General features: G+C 39.9%; 1 protein-coding gene across 4 annotated transcripts in view; it reads left to right on the top strand.

The window, feature by feature from the left end:
- Positions 1–22,185, top strand: part of CTNNA2 (catenin alpha 2) — a 1,089,024-nt gene that overhangs the window by 377,611 nt on the left and 689,228 nt on the right. For all 4 annotated transcript variants that reach the window (XM_044772747.2, XM_070511884.1, XM_044772741.2 and 1 more), the window contains exon 6: positions 1,365–1,631. In XM_044772747.2, the coding sequence (XP_044628682.1) occupies positions 1,365–1,631 (267 nt within the window). The remainder of the gene's footprint in view (positions 1–1,364; positions 1,632–22,185) is intronic.

Raw genomic sequence — 22,185 nt, 5'->3', positions numbered from 1 at the left:
CCAGAATAGAATATGGAGTTTTTGGTCCACGTATTCTGGAGGTTAATAAGGCCCTTCGTGACTAGTGGGGAGAAATTTTCTAACTGCACTGCCTGGATTATCAGCCAGCATAAAGAATACACTCACGTGTTTGTTACCTATTTATCTGTGTTCATCCTTAGGGCTAAAAATAAATAATACCAATTTAGAAATTGTGTTGGCTGGCATAAATCTGTTAGTACTTAAGCAAAGGAGTATAAATGGTTCATTTGTTTATTACTTATTGTCCATTTGTCCTGATAATCTTAGATAGCACATGTAATGTGCTAGTCTCAGAATTATTTTGACACAAAAGAGAAGAAGTAATTCACTGTTTCCAGGTCATCTATGTTTCATGTACCAAATGAGCAAATAGGAATAGAACCCCAGTAGTTCAAATATCTTTTAATGATCTTTTGAGCTGGAAAAATATTCTCCCGGAGATTCTCAGCTGGCAATCCTACATGGCTCTTAGAGAGCAGCACTGCCTTTAACATTTCCAAAAATGATATGAACATTTTCTTAACAGTACTCTTAAAGCTGAAAATAGAGACTCCCCAGTGGCGATTTTTGACATCCAAAACTAGGAAACCAAGTCATCTTTGACATATTATTTTTTATTCCCTAAACTCAATGATTGAGCTGGCATTAAAGGTACTTTTTAGAAAAATGAACCCTATTCTGAAAATGATGATGAAGTGGCAATAAGGGACTAATCAAAAATCAACAGAAATTGTTTCCTGTGTTTGTAATTATAATTGAAAATGGAGACAAGCAGAGTATCAGAAGGCTGAAGTTTGGGTTTGCTGTCTGCTGATAGCTATCTCTGATCCATGCCAGCCACTTACCTTGTGGTGCCTTGGTTTTTGCATTCTTTCCGCAATATTACTGAATGCCTTTTATGGGCCAGAGATGGTGCTAATTATCAAAGAGCCACTGAACAAGGTTGACAGGGCTCCCTGCTCTCATTGGACATACAGTATAGGAGGGAAACTTACGCTTAGATAAGGAAATACAATAAAGTATGATGAAGGTTAATGATAGGAGGGAATGGGGTCTGTAGGAGTGGAGAGAAAGAGACATAGCTTGAAGAGTTGGTTGGAAAGTGGGTTCTCAGAGGATCAAGTCATGCCACGTGAAAGGATAGGGTGAAGGAGAGATGTTCAGATATTTCACACAGAAGGAACAGTATATGCAAAGTCCTGGCAGCTAGAGAGAGCACAAGGGAGAGTAGATAGTTTCTAAAATTCAATGTGATTGTAAGAGTCTGTGACTCTAAGTTCTGTTACAAACGCTTCCATGGCAAACATCATGGATGTGACAGGTTTCATGGTTTGCACACACAGGAGCTGAAGGACCCTCACTGTCGGGATGAGATGGCAGCCGCCCGAGGGGCTCTGAAGAAGAATGCCACAATGCTGTACACGGCCTCCCAAGCATTTCTCCGCCACCCCGATGTTGCCGCCACAAGAGCCAACCGAGACTATGTGTTCAAACAAGTCCAGGAGGCCATTGCTGGCATCTCCAATGCTGCTCAAGCTACCTCGCCCACTGACGAAGCCAAAGGCCACACGGGCATCGGCGAGCTGGCTGCGGCTCTGAATGAATTTGATGTAAGCATCCAGGTGATGTACACAGAGGGCTATATGCTTTCATTGAAAAAAATGTATTGGGGATGGAGGGCCATCAAGATAGTATACAATGATTTACCCCTCTTGGAGCCTTTTGATAGTAGGATAAACTGCATAATGTATTTCTTTTATTAGGAATCCAACATTTTGGCAGAGCCTAATTTACTTATCTTTAAAGGAACTAACAACTATGTTTAAGGGGGCCAGGTCCTACGCAAGTAGAAGCCCTGTACACTGTTAACTTCCTACCCCACAGGCTATTTTAGGGAAAGTTCATCATTTGGATGATCATCTTTATTATGAAAGGGACAAATGTCATGGGCAGCTTAGGTGTAGACTGCATCTATATCGTGCCTGGGTAAAGAACTGCCCTTAGTTTCTTCATTTTAAATCAGTGGTAAACAGACTCGGCTTTCTGGTACCATGTGATATCTTTTTTTTTTTTTTATTAAGATTATGATAGATTACAACCTTGTGAGATTTCAGTTGTACATTATTGTTAGTCATGTTGTGGGTACACCACTTCACCCTTTGTGCCCTCCCCCCACACCCCCTTTTCCCTGGTAACCACCGATCAGTTCTCCTTGTCTATATGTTAACTTCCACCTATAAGTGGAGTCATATAGAGTTCGTCTTTCTCTGTCTGGCTTATTTCGCTTAACATGATACCCTCAAGGTCCATCCATGTTGATGCGAATGGAACAATTTGGTCCTTTTTTATGGCTGAGTAGTATTCCGTTGTGTATATATACCATATCTTCTTTATCCAGTCATCAGTTTCTGGGCATTTAGGTTGGTTCCACGTCTTGGCTATTGTAAATAATGCTGTGGTGAACATAGGGGTGCATGGGACTCTTGGGATTGCTGATTTCAGGTTCTTAGGATAGAAACCCAGTAGTGGAATGGCTGGGTCATAAGGTATTTTTATTTTTAACTTTTTGAGGAATCTCCATACTGTTTTCCATAGTGGCTGCACTAGTTTCCATTCCCACCAACAGTGTATGAGGGTTCCTTTTTCTCCACAACCTCTCCAACATTTGTCACTCTTGGTTTTGGATGTTTTTGCTAATCTAACAGGTGTAAGGTGATATCTTAGTGTAGTTTTGATTTGCATTTCCCTGATGATTAGTGATGATGAACATCTTTTTATGTGTCTATTGGCCATACTTATATCTTCTTTGGAGAAGTGTCTGTTCATGTCCTCTGCCCATATTTTGATCGAGTTGTTTGTTTTTTTGTTGTTAAGCTGTGTGAGTTCTTTGTATATTATGGAGATTAATCCTTTGTCGGAAAAGTAGCTTGTAAATATTTCTTCCCAATTAGTGGGCATTTTTTTGTTTCAATCCTGTTTTCCCTTGCCTTGAAGAAACTCTTTAGTCTGATGAAGTACCATTTGTTTATTCTTTCTATTGTTTCCCTCATCTGAGGAGTTATAGTGTCCGAAAAGATTCTTTTGAAACTGATGTCAAAGAGTGTACTGCCTATATTCTCTTCTAGAAGACTTATTGTTTTAGGCCTAATCTTTAGGTCTTTGATCCATTTTGAGTTTATTTTTGTGAATGGTGAAAAAGAATGGTCAATTTTCATTATTTTACATGTGGCTGTCCAGTTTTCCCAGCAGCATTTGTTGAAGAGACTTTCTTTTCTCCACTGTAGGCCTTCAGCTCCTTTGTCAAAGATTAGCTGTCCATAGATGTGTGGTTTTATCTCTGGGCTTTCAATTCTGTTCCATTGATCTGTGGACCTGTTTTTGTACCAGTACCATGCTGTTTTGATCACTGTAGCTTTGTAGTATGTTTTGAAATCGGGGATTGTGATGCCACCGGCTTTGTTTTTCTTACTCAGAATTACTTTAGCAATTCACGGTCTTTTGTTGCCCCGTATGAATTTTAGGATTCTTTGTTCAATTTCTGTAAAGAATGTCCTTGGGATTCTGATTGGGATAGCGTTGAACCTGTAGATTGCTTTAGGTAGTATGGACATTTTAACTATGTTTATTCTTCCAATCCATGTGCATGGAATGTCTTTCCATCTCTTTATGTCGTCGTCAATTTCTTTCAAGAAAGTCTTGTAATTTTCATTGTATAGATCTTTCACTTCCTTGGTTAAATTTATCCCAAGGTATTTTATTCTTTTTGTTGCAATTGTGAATGGGATTGAGTTCTTGAGTTCTTTTTCTGTTAGTTCATTGATAGTGTATAGAAATGCTACTGTTTTATGCATGTTGATTTTATACCCTGCAACTTTGCTGTAGCTGTTGATTATTTCTAATAGTTTTCCTAAGGATTCTTTGGGGTTTTCTATATATAAGATCATGTCGTCTGCAAACAGTGAGAGTTTTACTTCTTCATTGCCTATTTGGATTCCTTTTAATTCTTTTTCCTGCTGAATTGCTCTGGCCAACCCCCCCAATACTATGTTGAATAGGAGTGGTGAACGTGGGCACCCTTGTCTTGTTCCTGTCCTCAGAGGGATGGCTTTCAGTTTTTGTCCGTGGAGTATGATGTTGGCTGTGGGTTTGTCATATATGGCTTTATTATGTTGAGGTACTTTCCTTCTATACCCATTTTATTGAGAGTTTTTATGATAAATGGGTGTTGGATCTTGTCGAATGCTTTCTCTGCATCTATTGAGATGATCGTGTGGTTTTTTCCTTCTCATTTTGTTAATGTAGTGTATCATGTTGATTGACTTGTGGATGTTGAACCATCCCTGTGTCCCTGGTATAAATCCCACTTGATCATGGTGTATAATCTTTTTGATGTATTGCTGTATTCGGTTTGCCAGAATTTTGTTGAGGATTTTTGCATCTATGTTCATCAGTGATATCAGCCTGTAGTTCTCCTTCTTTGTGTTGTCCTTGTCAGGTTTGGGGATCAGAGTGATGTTGGCTTCATAGAATGTGTTAGGGAGTTCTCCATCTTTCTCAATTTTCTGGAACAGTTTGAGAAGAATAGGTATTAAGTCTTCTTTGAATGTTTGGTAGAATTCTCCAGAGAAGCCGTCTGGTCCTGGACTCTTATTTTGGGGGAGGTTTTTGATTACTGTTTCTATTTCTTCACTTGTGATTGGCCTATTCAGATTCTCCATTTCTTCCTGGTTCAGTTTGGGAAGGTTGTAACAGTCTAGGAATTTGTCCATTTCTTCTAGGTTGTTCAATTTGTTGGCATATAGTTTTTCATAGTATTCTCTTATGATCCCTTGTATTTCTTTGGTATCTGTTGTGATTTCTCCTCTCTCATTCCTAATTTTATTTATTTGAGATTTCTCTCTTCTTTTCTTGGTGAGTCTGGCTAAGGGTTTGTCGATTTTGTTAATTCTTTCCAAGAACCAACTCTTTGTTTCATTGATCCTTTCTACTGTCTTTTTTGTTTCAATATCATTTATTTCTGCTCTTATTTTTATTATTTCCCTCCTTCTACTGACTCTGGGCTTTGTTTGATCTTCTTTTTCTAATTCTGTTAGGTGTCATTTGAGTTTGCTTATGTGAGCTTTTTCTTGTTTAGTGAGGTGAGCCTGTATTGCAATGAATTTCCCTCTTAGGACTGCCTTTGCTGCATCCCAAATGATTTGGTATGATGTGTTCTCATTTTCATTTGTCTCCAGATAATATCTGATTTCTTCTTTAATTTCTTCAATAATCCATTATTTGTTCAGTAGCGTGTTGTTTAGTCTCCACATTTTTGCACCTTTCTCTGCTTTATTCTTGTAGTTGATTTCTAGTTTCATAGCATTATGATCAGAAAAGATGCTTGATATTATTTCAACTCTCTTGTATTTATTGATGCTTGCTTTGTTTCCCAAAATATGGTCAATCCTTGAGAATGTTCCATGCACGCTTGAGAAGAATGTGTAACCTGCTGCTTTTGGATGAAGTGTTCTATATATATCTATTAAGTCCATCTGGTCTAACTTTTCATTTAATTCTATAATTTCCTTGTTGATTTTCTGTCTGGATGTTCTATCCATTGGTGTTAATGGGGTGTTGAGGTCCCCTACTATTATTGTATTGTTGTTGATGTCTTCTTTTAGTTCTGTGAAGAGTTGCTTTACAAATTTTGGTGCTCCTGTGTTGGGGGCGTATATATTTATAAGTGTTATGTCTTCTTGGTGGAGAGTCCCTTTTATCATTATATACTGTCCCTCTTTGTCTTTCTTTATCTGTTTTGCTTTGAAGTCTATTTTGTCTGATATTATAATAGCAACATCTGCTTTCTTTTGTTCATTATTAGCTTGGAGTATTGTCTTCCATCCATTCACTCTGAGTCTGTGTTTGTCTTTGGGGCTGTGGTGTGTTTCCTGGAGGCAGCATATTGTTGGGTCTTGTTCTTTGATCCACCCTGCCACTCTGTGTCTTTTGATTGGAGAGTTCAATCCATTTACATTTAGAGTGATTATTGAAATGTGGGGGCCTACCACTGCCATTTTATATCTTGTTTTCCGGTTGTCTCCAATTTCCTTTGTTTCTCATCCCATGGTTTAGTCTGTTCTGATGGAGAGCTGCTACTCTCTGTTGTTGTCCTTCTACTTATCTCCTTTGCTCTTGGTTTTGTAGCCCCTTTCCTTGTTTTTATTTTTCAGGAATGAGGGTTTTCCTGAGCATTTCTTGAAGAGGAGGTTTTGTGGCAATGAATTCCCTTAATTTTTGTTTATCTGGGAAAGTTTTTATTTCTCCATCATATTTGAAGGATATTTTTGCTGGGTAGAGAATTCTCGGCTGCAGGTTTTTGTCCTTCAGATTTTTGAATATATCATTACACTCTCTTCTAGCTCGTAAAGTTTCTGCTGAGAAATCTGCTGATAGCCTGATGGGGGTTCCTTTGTAGGTTAATTTCTTCTGCCTGGCTGCCCTTAGTATTCTCTCCTTCTCATTGACTTTTGCTAGTGTCACTACTATATGCCTCGGCATTGGTCTTCTTGCATTAATAAAGTTTGGAGATCTATTGGCTTCTGTCACATGAAGTTCCATCTCTCTCCCCAGGTTTGGGAAGTTCTCAGCCATTATTTCTTTGAATAGGCTTTCTGCCCCCTTCTCCCTCTCTTCTCCCTCAGGTATACCTATAATCCTTACGTTGCATCTCCTAATTGCATCGGATAATTCTCAGAGAGTTTCTTCATTTCTTTTTAGTCTTAGTTCTCTCTCCTCCTCTGCCTGCAGCATTTCTATATTCCTATCTTCCAAATTGCTAATTCTTTCCTCCATATTATCAGCCCTACTGTTCAGTGCATCTAGATTCTTCTTAATCTCCTCTATTGTGTTCTTCATTTCCAGTATTTCTGTTTCGTTCTTCTTTATAGTATCGAACTCTTTTGTGACATAGCTCCTGAACTCGTTGAGTTGTCTATCTGAATTCTCTTTTAACTCATTGAGTTTTTTAATGATGGCTGTTTTGAAGTGATCATCATTTAGGTTATATATTTCATTGTCTTTTGGATTTCTGTGTATTTGTCATTTTCCTTCTGTTCTGGAGATTAAATATATTTTTTCATATTGCTTGATGGTATAGATTTGTGCCTCCGCATAGAGATAGAGTTTAGTTACTGCTTCCACTTGTTTCTACTGGTGTGGTGGGGGGACAGCTGTTTATACTGCACCAACCAGGAACCCTATCAGCTGTTGCTAATTGGGCCTGGGCCCATCCTCATAGTCACAGTGGTCCTGTGGGTTCCCTCTTCAGCTGTGGGGGCCGTCACAAGGGGGCTTCAGGCTGCTGGTGCCTACTGTTGCAGACCACCTAGACGTGCTCCCTCCTTAGGGTCTGCAGCGGTGTTATGGGCTTTCCCAGCAGCCAGGGGCAGGATCACTTATATTTGCAGCTCTGTCACTGTCGGTGCCCAGAAAATCTCACTTGTCCACTATGGGTCACAGCAGAGCTGTGGGCATCTTCTGCAGTCTGTGGTTAGCTCACCTAGCTATGCTACTTTTGTCCCAGGGTCTTCCAGCCTTGTGGTTGCTGGGTGGGTACTCTCTACTAGTGCTGTGCAGAGGCTATTGCTGAGGCTGCTGTGAGACTGTAGAGTTTACCCCTGGGCCATGGAGCCAGGTCACTGGAACTCCACCCAGCCCCAGTCCTCTCCCCTAGGATCTCGGGGAGCCCCTTGCCCTGTCTGGGGGATAACCAGAGACCTTGAGTTCAGTGGCAGCTGGCCGGCTGCTGCTCTGCCTGGGATTCTCCTCTTCGGGACCCTCCCAGCATTGAGGATGCTGGGCGGGGCCTCTCTGCTAATGGCAGGTAGAGACTTTGCCTGCTGCCCAGAGGCAACTCCAGAGTTTCTGCCCCAGGCCTTGGAGCCTGCTGCTGGAGCTCCACCCAGCCCCAGTCCTCTCCCAGGAGATCTCCGGTAGCCCCAAGCCCCGCCGAGGCGAAAGCCCAGTCAGTGGGGTTGGCGGCAGCAGCTGGCGGCCCGCCGCCCCATTTGGGATTCTCTCCAGAAGCTTCCCGGCATTGTGGATGCTGGGTGGGGCCTCTCTGCTAATGGCAGGTAGAGACTTTGCCTGCTGCCCAGGCGGAACTCTGGAGTTTCCCCCCTGGGCCGCGGAGCCAGCCGCTGGCGCTCCACCCAGCCCCAGTCCTCTCCCAGGAGATCTCCAGTAGTCCCGAGCCCCTCCTGGGCAATAGCCCGGTCAGTGGGGCCAGCAGTAGCAGCTGGCGGGCCGCCACCCCGTTTGGAATTCTCTCCAGGAGCCTCTCGGCGTTGTGGATGCTGGGCGGGGCCTCTCCGCTAATGGCGGGTAGGGGTTTTCCCCGCCGCCTCCAGTGTGTAACTCTGGAGCTTCCTTCTGGGCTTAGGTGTAATTGCGGGGGGCTTAGGTAGGGCTCTGGTCACCTGTTTCCACCATTGCTCCTCTGGTGTGCGCTCCCTCCTACCCTTGGTGTGTGGTGATGTTCTGGGGGTGTCCGCTGGGAGAAAGCCGCTTGTAGGTACTAGGCTGTTCGGGGGTTGGGGTCGGAGAGTTTTCACCTGTCTCCACCTCCTCCCGGAGGGAAGTCCGTCCGCCTTCCAATGTATAGCAGCGTGGGTCTCTCGGGTGTCCTGAGATGCTATATGGATATCCTTTGTTAAGCGGTGAATGTCCAATTAGTTGTAGATTCGAAGGCGGAGACACAAAGAAGACTACTCACGCCGCCATCTTGGACCTTCTCCTGCCATGTGATATCTTGGTCTTCCTTGCATGGTCCTTCTGGGTAGTGCCTCTGCTAGTCCCGTGAATGTCGCACATTCTGCACCTGCTGTTTCTGGGATGTGTCCCAGTGAGGGAAGCAGGAAGAGGATGGCTCACTGCACCTGGGCATATTCAAGGCATCCAATTGAGTGAGAGGGACACGTCATCAGTACCCCAGGATGACAACCCTCATGCCCCCTGGGTCAGTATATGGGCCCAGCTGTGAGAAGCTGGAATTCAGTTGAGTTCATCTTATGTTCACTGAGAGCCTATATGTGTTGTGAGAGCTACAAAGGTTTATAAATCATTAGTATCGGTTTCAAGGATATTTTCCTATAGAGGAGATTAAGAAGTAGAATGTACTAAACACCCTTTAAGTGATAAAGCACAATGTTACAGGAATTCATAGGAGAAAAATGGTTACTTAATAGCTGTGGAGAAAGATGATGAGCTTGCTTTTGGATATGTTGACATGACTTTTTGGCAGGAGATGACTGGCTGGCTGCTAGAAAAGAGGATCAAGAGAAATGCTTGTTAAAGGCATGGAGATGGATGATACAGTGGAGAAATAATTATAATAACACTTTCCATTCCCGTAACTCTTTGCACTTTACATAGGAGTCTCTCCTCTTTCCCTTATTTCTTTGGTTAATCAAGAAATACGTCTATTGAACTTAGACTATATACTATTGCTTAAGGTTTTTTGTAAGGATTAGATATGATTAGAAATTTAAAGCATGTACCACAGTAATTGAGCCTTAATATGTTATTGTATTCACAAAGTTTCAGGAGACAACTGAAAAGCCATTGGAACTAATAAGAGAGTTCAGTAAGGTTATCAATTTTAAAATAAATATACAGAAGTGACCAGATTTCCATACTGAAAAAAATAATAATAATGTTCCAGACTATTCTCATTAAAAGGAGCTTTTACCCGAAGTGAAGTTAACAATTGAGGCATCCCTAGAGTATTAGAAATGGCTTTGGATTTATAAAATGATACTTACGGCCATGTGGGGAAAATCTATTAGCAAAGTATTTCGACATATGTTAAATTGTCAGCTGTTTTCTTTTACTCTAGTGCTATCTTCTCATGCTGGACACAAAGGCTTTGGTGGTTAACACATGAATATAACTAGCAAAGATTTTTTTTTATGAAACATAGTATATTGATTAACGTACTAATTATATTTTATTAACTTCGTATATTATATATGTTAACTGAGTAATATTTATTTATATTAACTAAGTATATTGTATGTTGGCTAATTATATATTAGCTAAGTATATTAACCAAGTAATATTTTATTATTAAACGTATACTGATTCTCAAGCTATGTAAATGGCGTGTAAAGCATTATCTAATGTTAAAATTTTATTTCTCAATGGTTGACAAAAATCAACATGTGGAGCTATCTAAATTGGCAATCTAGGGATAGTAATTCCACTTCGTGTGGCCCCTAAAAATTCTTATTTAGTAAATGCAGTTAATTTCAACACTTTCTCAAAGGTAGTAATACTAGTAAAATATCATTGAATATTACAACATGTAAGGTAATTAACCAGTTGTAGATTTCCTGTTATTTCTGACACCAGCAAACCTAGACAATTCTTAATGATACTTGAAATTCTCTCACTAAAAAAGAATATTCCCTTTCTTTTTCCTTTGTAACAGAATTAAACATTTCTGTTCTACAGTTGCATCATGAATATTTTGGTATTTTTTATTTCCCAAGCATATTGACTTGAAATTGATTTAGAATTCACAGACATTTGTCCTGAATCCTAAATGCTATTCTCAGATTTTAAACATTACGTTGAGTGGGAAACTCACCCGAACTTCCTGTAGTTTGCTTTTTGGGCAATATCCTTCCTGATGCTTGGTTTAAATTAGGCTTGCTATTGTAATGGAGATTTAAAGTGTCTTTGAGATCCCACAATGGAAGGAACTGTAGAAATACTAAATATATGTTCATGATCAGCATAGCTGGCATGCCCTGATGTTGAATTTGAAGCACACTTCATATTAATAGTCATCAGTATGCCAAACCCAGTTTTACATACAGACGTGTCTTAGAGTATCATAGTTGATTAAGAAGGAAGTAAAAATTAGTATTTTTACATTCTTTTGTCTAAAATTGTAGGATTGATTTCTAACTGGTAGTTATAGTTGTGGCTGAATCTCTGTGTCCTATTTTCTGGCACTATTATTCTGCCTACATGAATGGTTGGTGTAGTGATTTTTGAAGCAAAAGAATGAAGGAAAAAAAACAGTATTTTAACAACTTGAAACTGTCAAGAGAGTCTCTAATCATATAACAGCAAAAAGTAAAATGATTGCTAATCAAGGGAAAAATCAGCCTATGTTTAAAATGTGGTAACTTGAGGTGGTTACTTTTATCTAGTGAAACTATCTACTAAGGAATACTGAAAAGAATTTTAAAAAATGTAATGACTACTTGGAAGTAAATAATATTATCGTGTCAGTTATGACTGCCAGAAAACTTTCAAGAATGGGAGAGAGGAAAATTAAATGGTATTCCTATTGAATTTATTTTATTAAAGAGAAGAGAGTCTACTATGTCTTGCTTTTTGAAACTTCTTTTGTAGCTGAAGATACTTGGGAAAAATTGAAATTAACACCATTCATGACCCTGTCTTTATCATAGACAGCTATTTCCATTTAAAATTTATTTTCCTGGGGCTGGCCCCATGGCTAGTGTTTAAGTTTAGTCTACTCCTCTTCAGTGACCTGGGTTCGGTTCCCCGGCACAGACTTACATCACTTGGCGGCCATGCTATGGCAGCAACCCACATACAAAATAGAGGGAGATTGTCATGGATATTAGCTCAGGGTGAATCTTCCTCAAGCAAAAAGAGGAAGATTGGCAACATGTGTTAGCTCAGGGCAAATCTTACTCAGAAAAAAAGAAAAAAAAACTTCTTTCTTTTAAATCAGATAATAAACATTATCTCAAATTCTTCTATCTTTATTCTACTTGTGACTTTCCTTGCTTCTTTTCCCACTTGCCCTGGGAATTTGCTTGATTAGCAATTATCTCTTTCTTGAACATTCAGTTTCTCCTTCTCCACTTGTTCCATCCCCTCAGGCTGTAGAAAAACATATTTCTGTTCTGCAACCTGAAAGCATTCAGCTGTCACATTTACCATATTCTCGTATTTCACTCTTTTCTTTTCCTTACAGAGTCCTTTAAGAAATAGATTCTAGTCCTTGCTTCCATTTCTTGGCTCCCAACTAGCTCTTATGCCTTCCAGCCTCCTCATCTGACGTCTATTCCTGCTCCTCCTCTGTGACACTATGTCTGAGAGTCCCTAGGGTCTCCTCACTCAGGAAATCTATGTGCTTTTATTTTCTAGTTCCCAACTGCTTCAACTTTGGAAGAAGGGACAATTAGTAATATTAACCATGCTTTCTCTCTCTTGTGTGACTCCTAACTTGCAAGGTTTAAATATCTGTGCTTGAGGAGTAGGACAGTCTGGTCTCAACCACACTGAGCTGAAAGGTCACCATGACATACCAAGTCTACAAAAGCTTCTCTTCCTATTTCTGCCTAATTTTTCATATCCCCTCCCTCTACTTAGGGTTTATTCCTTTTTTCTTCTTCTTTTCTATAAATATATTTTATTTTCTTGATCCAATTGTAATTCTCTTACTGATCTGGTATTCAGTGGATGGAAATGTTGGAATGTGAGCATAAGGATGATGGCATATCTGTATCACAGGCCAGTGGGGACAGACGCTTTATGTGACAAAGTTAGGAGACCCAGGCTAACTGCAATGATGAGAGAATTGTCCCCTGGGGAGCATCTCCATGTTCCAGCAGTCATTGCCCTAAGGCTGTTCCAACTGTGTGCTCTTCTCAGGTGTACACAAATGTTCCAGGGGCTCTAGTGCAAAGAATGAGGCTGAGCAGCGGGAGTTCAGGTGAAAGCAGTCATCTCACAGCAGGACCTCAGCCCATTTCTGAGACATAGAGGAGAGGCTTCTAGACACCTGAGAGTACTAAACAGTCGTTGACTAAGGTTTGAGACCCAGGGTTGGAATATATAGCTCCAGTGGAGAGCGGGAGTGCTATAGGTAACTTAGGTCAGAGGCCCAAATACATGCCTTTAGAGATCTGCACGAAAGGAGTCTGAAGAAGTACAGGTTTCCCGTTGACCTCCTACTCCAAATATCACTCTTATGCTTTTTGAAAAGTGGGATTATTTCTTATTGTTAGTAGGCCAAGATAGAGGCTTCTGTGGGAGCTCTGGTCCCTGAAGTAACCATGAACCAGAGTCCCGGCTGCCTCAGGGATTCTTGGAGAGTTTCATTGACTCATGTTCTCTGCAACATCAGGCAAGAAGGAGTGCCTCCTTGGAAAAGAAAATTTTCGCAGATCATCTTGTTTAGTCCCTTCCCAGTTCTTGTGCTCCCTTTTGCTGTGGAAATCAACATAGTCATTTACCAGAGAGACTTACCTGAGGCCTCATCTCCTTCTTTGACATTCTGTAAAGTCATTCTTACTGCAGACTTCTGGGAACACACATATTAGGTTATGAAGATCATGAGTTTTTATATATTACATTAGAATGAGGGTGGACGGAGGAAAGGAAAGGGCCCTATAAAATACTGTAAACACACTGATGAGGACAATGCAAGATATAGCTAGTGTTCTAAAGCAATTAGCAAGGTGGAGGCCACATCCGTAAAAGTGAAAGCCAGTAAGCAGAACCATTTAGCTTTTGGAAAGCAATCTTAGATTCCTAATTCAGGTTCTAAAAAGGTGGAGCAGACAAATTCAATAATTTTCTGCCTGAGTTCATGGCAATATTTTTGAAGGCTTAACATCTGTACAGTTACTAGATCTGTTTTTCTTTAATACTTTTATTAGTACCTCTATTTAATAATGATCTCTTCTATATTCCTATGAAGTGGTTCCTACTTAAAGGCCATTGGAAGTAGCCCAGGCCATTGAGAAGAGCCCAGGACTTGGATTCAGGTATCTGGACCCTACTCCCTGCTCTACAAATAACTAAGTATGTGTGACCTTGGGTTACTGAGATAAGATCTCTAGGCCTTGGAATAACCACAGGATGGCAAAGATCATTCATGGAGAGTTTAGAGGGTGCTAAGTGAGATTTAAGAATGAAGGAGTGTAAGATGTAATGGAGAAGTAGTGAACAGCTTGGGTAAATGCTGTGGCATGCACTTACATATGCACCTAACCTACTGTGTGTTGCGGGGGAAGGTGAGATTAGGGAGGGAGAAATCATGGGATTCCTGGAGGAGGTGGTACATGGGTAGGAATTAACATGGTGAAGTGTGAATGAGGCAGAAAGAACAGTGCACACAGAGGCCGGGTGGGTAGAGAGTGCATAGGTTATTCTCTTCTGGAGCCTGGGGATGAGGAGAAATCAGGCTAAGTGAGTAAACTGGAGGCAGACCCTGAAGAGCCTTGTAGGCCTTGCATGGGGCTGGGTGTTAGCCTGAAGGCATTAGGTGCTGGTGATCTAAGCAGGGAATGAATGATCCAATTTCTGTTTTTAAAGACCCCTTTGGCTGCAGGGTGGAGAATAGATTTGAAAGGGGAAGCTGCAGGGCAGCCAGAGTGATTATGGTGAGAGATTTTGACTGTCTCATGTGCAGGGTTGGAGCAGCAATGAAAAGAAATGGATGGATCTGAACCATGTTGAGGGAGTAGAATCAACAGGCCTTGAGAACTTCACTTTTTATTTTTATATATCAAAAGAGTTGATGTTTTGTACTGTAAGCTTTAGTTAATTAATCAGACCAACATTTTTATAATTCAGTTATGAAATCCTGAACACTTTGAGTCCTGTTCAGGAAATTTGATTTTCTACGTGATGTGACTTTCTTCCTTTGATTTTTTTTTCTAGCTCTTAATTCACTTACATACCCATCAATATGATTATTAAATGCCTAGTAATTTATGCAGATATATATTTTGAACATTCTTAATCCAAATTCTACAACATCTAGGATTTTTTCTAATTAGTTTAAGCTATTTATATTTAATTGAGCTCCTATTAGTGTGTGTTTATTATGCTCATTTTACTTAACTTCTTATAAACAACAACAGACTTTTAGATGCACTTTTTAAAAAAGTGGAGACGGGTTTTCCCATCTGGTAGGATGTAGTATCAAAGACTGTGGGTTAGTGGGGCGTAGCCCTTCTCAGCTCTTCTCCATTTCTTCTCCCAATGGACTGCGTTTTGAATTTATTTGCTCTTTTCCCCTCTGGCAAATTCAACTCATCACAATTGCCTTTTAATCCTTTCGAGCTAGAAACAAGCACTGGTGTTATAGCATTCTTTATCATACACTGACATCTGGTGGCCAAATGGAACATTAAGAAACACTGCAGTGGGTGCCTGCATATCTGTGAACATCGCACAACTTAAGTACGTACTTACTATGTGTCCACCCAGATGATGCAAATATGGAAAGGGTGTAGTCTGCCTTCAGAGAACATTTAGGCTGCTTATGGCACCCTTTTATACACTGATGTTATGCAATGGAAGTTGTTTAATCCTTTTTGGAAAAGTTTATAGCCCTGAGAAGGTGGTAAAGATGGATACAGATACAGATTAATTTATAGGAAGAGAAGTACAAGGCAGGGTGGAGAGTTGAGGGTGGTTCTGCTGGCTGACCATGGGACCAAGTCAGCCAGCATCTGGGACAACATATTCTTCTCTGTGTCCTGAGCTGTACCACATCCCTTTTAGGACCCATTTATCCAATATCATCATTTATTGTCTATAAATCTTATTCTGGGATATTGACACCGTCCATATCTTCTTGCTTCCAAGCAGCTTTAGCTTGCTATAAACCTAGGAGTATTTTCTCATGGTATCATTTGCTTTTCTATAATGTGTTTATAATTCCTGCAAGGAAATATCTGAAGACAATTTGATTTTCTCTTCTTCGTTTCAATCAATAAATATGGAGCCTCCAAAATCATTGAGCAAATACAGAATGAGATTTGAAATGTTATTTTTGAAAATTGCAGTTCAATTTCTTGTTTGTTTGACCCCTATCATCTTTAATCAAAATTATTATGTTTTCGGTTTTATTTCTCTCCACAAGGGAAAATGTAAGAATCTTTATTTTTCCAAATGAGAATAATTTTCTCTTTTAAGAATATTGACAGATTCTGTGGATATGAGTTCACCTTTATTTCAAATAGTACTAAATATAACAGTGAATACTGATGTAATTGATTATCATGTTCTAAATTGTCTAAATGTATGATGGTAAATATTTTGATTATCATTTATTAGTCATACTTTAAAATTTGGGAACCAAGTGAGTTCTTTTATCTAGTGAGCTATTTACTGGTGAAAAGTGTGGTTTATTTAAAATGTTTACCTGCTTGGTCTTACTTTCTTTCGTGATTTCTTATGTTAGAAATGCTTGTCTTAGCTCTCCAGGATAACACCCTCCCCTTCTCATGTGCTGTCCATGGTACGGTACTGGGGATAGACTCGGTGCTCATTTATAAGATTGTTTGATTCTGTGGTGAAATAAACACACATGAGCAACTCCTGCCTTCCTTCTAAAAACACTCATTTGGATTTCTCATTGACCAAACTCCTTAACATATTTCCCAAACTTCTCCAGCAGCAGATTCTGGAAACTTTACTATAACCTATTGAGCTCCGTTGTTCATTTCCCCAAATGTTCTCTGGTACCCTGTTTTGTTCTGCCTATGTAAGTTTGTTGAGCTAAACCCATAGGGAAAAGTTACCCAGAGATGCCCATGTGGCAGTAAAATTGGCAGGCAGCTGACGTAACTGAGGGCTTAACTGAGTCCCGTGCTGGTCCTCCTGGTTATACTGGTCATGCTCGTGGACGATGGGACAGCACAGTATAGGGCAAGCAAAACAAACTTGTGTTTGAATCTGACCACACAACTCTTCCCTCTATGCCTCTGTTTCCTCATCTGTAAAATGGGATAATAATGTTGACTCCTCAAGATTGTGATCACGATTTATGGGATGAACATTTATAGGAGCCTAATCCTGGGTAGACACTACATGCTGGTTGTCTTTTTCTCCCACTCCTCTTAACAAAAGTGCCAGCCAGACATCTTCCATCCAAGACAGTGTTGAAGCTACTTCCTGGAAAAGTCTTGGGAAACAGTTCCTGTTGAAAAGTTGTTAATGGCACTTGACAACAGCTATAGATACAATAATACCATTTACTCTCCCTTGGCCATATCCATACCCTAACGCACAATATTCTCCAAAAAAGATCTGGCCAAAGAATAAGCAGTCTTGAGAGGTAGGCAAGTCCATGTCACAGGGGAAAACCCCAAGCAGAGATTAAATTCCCACTTGGCCTAAAGATGATTCTTAACGAGAGAACTTAGGTCCAGTGCTAACGCTAAATGTGTGAGCATCTCCATTGTGTTTATTTGGGAGTTCTCATTGCTTTACCCGCAGTGTGATCTGGTGAAAGCCACCTTTAGCTTCACATTAAATATCAGATCTCTTTGGGTTTGGTGGTCTCTGAGATTGCTCATAGTACACCTGTAAGGAAGAGGAATGACTAACAGAGGGGGTAAGGTTGAAAGATGATGGCATAGGTTGGTGTTCCTGCCCCATCCAGGAACCACAATGTAAAGGAATTTATCATTATTTTTTTAACAACATGTTATGTTTTCAGCACAGTAAATTAGCAAGACTTGACACTTGTTTTAAAGAGTCCAATGTAAAAAAATAAGGAAAAATAAAACAGGGTGAAAGGACATTGTTAAAATCCTACATTTGATTGATGCTCAGCTTTTCTATCACTAATATTCTCTTGCAAACTTCTAGGAGTAAGTGAAAGCACTCAGCTGTGATGAGGGGCAAGACTTCCTTATATTCTAGACTGAGGATGGATCCATATTTCCTAGACTAAACTTACACTTATAAGTCAAAGGGAATTTTCTGAATCATCCAGATTCAGAATCTGATCCAGATTTCTGAATCATTCAGAAAATCAAAGATTCCCAGCACTGCAAGTCCCCTTGTTACTTTCTAGTCCCTCTAACCCAATTTATAAAGGCAAAACATGATTTCCAGAGAGACCAAACATTTTGCTCAAAGTCACACAGATAATTATTCTCATAGCCAAGGTAAGAATACAAGTCTTTCAATTTCAGTGCTATTGGCAAAGAATTCTGTAGGAGGTGTTATCCTTTCAGTCTCTATCACCTCTCTGAAGATACCCCAAATAATCATGCAATCTAAGGAAAAGCATATTCTTGCTATGCAAATGCAGCTCCAAGACAGGTCCTGTCTTACTTGCAACCAGTTTCTCTTTTCTAGAACTGTGCTGTGAAGAAATTCCAGAGCTGGCACTGCTTGTTTCCCAGCTCTGCTTTAGTCGCAAGGACCAGAAAACTATATGTGCACCTGTCTGTTTGAAAATGTCTTACTGTCATCTTCTATAACCATAATCATGCTCCTTAAGCTTATTCTGATCACTGAAGGCTATGCTGGTGATCATCTTGGTATTCTTTTCTTTTCTTCTCTCAGTGTTGGCATCTGTTTAAAAATTTTAAATTATTCTATTTTTATATTAATGAGAATATCACGTATATAATACATGTACATAATTTTTTCTATATTAAAAAATCTTAGATCTTTTCTTCTACTAATTGCTTTTATTTTCTCCTAAATACATTTTACAGCTTCATTTCTTCCAAGAGATGCTTATGCATATTACCTAAGGGTCCAAATGAATTCATAGTTGGGAGGTTTAAGCTGACTGTGGTAATCCCTAAGATAGTTTCCAAGCCCAGCAGAGCTGACCAGATTTTCACAGAAGCTGAGAATCTTTACCTGAAAACAACTATTACTGTGAAGAATATTTGTACTAAGTGGTTTGAATGGATGATCCAAAGATTTTTTAAATCCTACGTTTTCACAAAATAGTCTTGCGTTTGGCACAGTATTTAAGCACAGAAATATCACCAACCAGAAAAAAGGTTTCCACACAACTTTTTTTTTTTTACAAAGACCCGTCACAGATTTGAAGGAAGGTGGCATTTGGGGAGATCTGAAGGAGAAGATCTCTTAGGGTGGGAAAGATAATGCACTTGATGTGTCACCAATCCCCAGAGTGTGGCAGCCCTTTGGCCTGTGACTGTGTGCTGTTTTTATTTCCAGGTTCTCTCATACCTACATACTAGAATCACTTTTAAATATGGAGCAGCAAAATACACCTAAAGTGACACAAGGCAAAGGCAGACTTAATAGTAACATTCTGGCTACCTAAGAAATTACTTATCCTATAGTAAGTAAGTATGAAAAAACTGGGTGCAGACATATAGCACTGGTTGGGGGCTGTGCTGTGGTGGGGACCCACATATGAAATAGAGGAAGATTGGCACAGATGTTAGCTCAGGGCGAATCTTCCTCAGCAAAAACAAACAAACAAAACCTAACAAAATAGAGATTTGTTTCTTGTGGATCATGTTATAATATTGAATACTTTCTTTTAAGCATTTTATAAGGTTTGATTTAAGAAACATTATTTAAAATTTAAAAAAATTCCTAGATCAGTGTAAACAAAGAAAACTCATGACATTTTAATGGTAGGGCGCTCTGTCACTATCCTTGGTGAAGAGAGGGAGACAGAGACAGAGGCAGAGAGACAGAGATCTGCATAATCCATTCATTTCGGAAACTAATTTATTACTAAGATGTTTTTTTCCTCATAGCTCCATAAAACTTCAAAGCTGGTAAAGATATTTGAGGCCATCCAGTTCATTGACCATAAGATCAAAAGTGCCCATTGCAGCATCCCAGCAGGTAGACCTCCTGCCTTTACAGGATATTATTGGGGGAAAATTATGGGGGAAATTTCTTATTTTGTTTTTGGAAGGCTCTAATTGTTTATTATTATTATTATTTTTTTTTTTTTGAGGAAAATTAGCCCTGAGCTAACTGCTGCCCATCCTCCTCTTTTCGCTGAGGAAGACTGGCCCTGAGCTAACATCCGTGCCCATCTTCCTCTACTTTACATGTGGGATGCCTACCACAGCATGGCTTGCCTAGCAGTGCCATGTCTGCACCTGGGATCCGAACTGGCGAACCCCAGGCCGCTGAAGCAGAACTTGCGCACTTAACCGCTACGCCCCCAGGCCGGCCCCTGGAAGGCTCTAACTGTTAACAACAAAACAAAACAAAGCAAAAAACGAGTTCCTTCTTGCACCAGAATTTGCAAAGTAAATTTCCAAAGCACTTTACCTGTCCTCAATTGTTAGGGTCTACCATGTTTTATGATGGTCATAAATACAAGTCTTATTTTTATGATATGGCTGGGAAGTTGTTGATGAGAAAATTCCATTGCAGTCTCCCCTCTTTGATCAGTTTTCATATAGGACTGGTAGTTAATAAATATTTTGGAGTACTTGATTCTGCCAGATTTTGGTGTCTCATCTTGGCAATGGCTTATTAAGTGGTTCCCTTTCCATCCTTCCACCCTTCTTCAGCCCATTTTCTCACATTGCCACTAACGCTGTCTTTCTAAAAAATGGAAATGTCCATGCCTCTCTTCTCTGCTTACACAAGAAAGTTCACACTTCCTTCCAGTGTCCTCACTCACTGTGAGTAGATCAGCTGTTGTCTACAGGCCTTGAAGCAGAGGAGGCCCTTCGTCCTTGTATGGGCTTTCCAGTGGGACTGTCTTCGTTACCTCTCTGCCTTCCTGGTGTTTGAGCAAGGCTGCAAACCTTTATTCTCACAGAGGTAACATGGCCATATAGATTTGTTGTGAGAATTAATGAAATCTTATACAAATACACTTTGTAGAGCTGCTGACATAAACACTAAATAAACCTTAACCACGGTGCTGGTGAGAAATGCATGCTTTTCTATTATTATCTTTTTGTGCTAAAAGAAAAAAAAATTTTCACTTTGATTTCTTTCCTTTCGGAAAGTGGTCTAAATTTAGCTCTTTGGTTAAAAGTTAAAGGTATTAAGTTTCAAAACTTGTTGCTTTAACAAAATTTATATTGTAAATTTAGTTAATATTGACCAACCCCTCAAAATGAACTCTTACAATTTAGATATTTACAATCAAAGATAAGTAATGCATTGTGTTCAGATTGCCACACACTTGAAAAAGTAAATAAAAGGGTCATTATTGGTGAATACTATGCTAGGAAATAAGGTATAAACCTTTGTGTATTAGCCTTTGGCTGAAAACCTTCAAACAAATTGTTTCCAAAATCATTGCAGGTAACTTTGATTTACCATCTATTTCTTTTGCTGATGTCAATAATCCCCATTCTGCAGTTTGTTCTTTGTTGTCATTTTAAGTCCATTATTTATTTTTTTCTGAGGGAGATTTGCCCTGAGCTAACATCTGTTGCCAGTCTTTCTCCATTTGTTTGGTTTTTTTTTTTTGCTTGAGGAAGATCAGCCCTAAGCAAATGGCAGTGCCAGTCCTCCTCCACTTTGTACATGGGTCGCCACCACAGCATAGCTGACAAGTGGTGTAGGTCCATGCCCAGGATCTGAACCCATGAACCCCAGGCTGCCAAAGTGCAGCATGCAAACTTAACCACTACCCCACCAGGCTGGCTCCATTATTATACATTTATAATCATGCAAATACCAGTTGTAGTACATAGATTAATTTTGTCTAAGAATAATTAGTGTATATTATGAAATAGTCATACCTTAGTGACCACTGTTTACATTCCTGTGTATGGAGTAATTAATTTAAAATCAGCACTCAGAGGGCCCTGTCTATGTGCAGGGATAAGCTGGGGGAAAAGTGGAGAGATCCTTTGTAATTCCTTAGCTGCTTCCCATCTCTGTGCCCTACTTAATTAAGCTTTGCACAACCTTGTAAATTATAGTCAGGAAAGGTTAATTTTCTCATCACTTAACAGCTACCAGACTGGAGTAGAGCACTCCAGGAGATCAATAGCTATGACAAAATCACACACATTGTTACTGGTTTAAACTCATATGGTTCAGACCTGCAGCCATGTAATGAGGCCTTACACAGGCTGCCACGTGCAGAATGGAGATAAGTGGTGGGAGAGTTGAGCCAGTAATTCTATTGAGTGGGATGTTGGAGACAGCAGAGGGTGGGAGGTATAAGGTAGAGCAAGAAGGAGTCTCAGTGGCAAAAAGAACATAGCAATATAGATAAAATGAAAGAGCCTAAAGGAACAGGGACCAAGAGGAACATATCAACAATTAGTCCTGCAAACTTAGATCTGTAGCACGCACTTAGGCAAGAGAGGTAACCAAGCTGCACTCTCTTAGATGGCAGATTGCTCAAAAGTAACAAGACTTTTCCTGTCTTTCAAGCAACCCTGATCCGTGACTTTCCTTGTG

Source organism: Equus asinus, chromosome 6 (genome assembly GCF_041296235.1).
Source record: "Equus asinus isolate D_3611 breed Donkey chromosome 6, EquAss-T2T_v2, whole genome shotgun sequence".
Classification (NCBI taxonomy): domain Eukaryota; kingdom Metazoa; phylum Chordata; class Mammalia; order Perissodactyla; family Equidae; genus Equus; species Equus asinus.
This window is presented reverse-complemented; position numbering and strand designations above follow the sequence as displayed.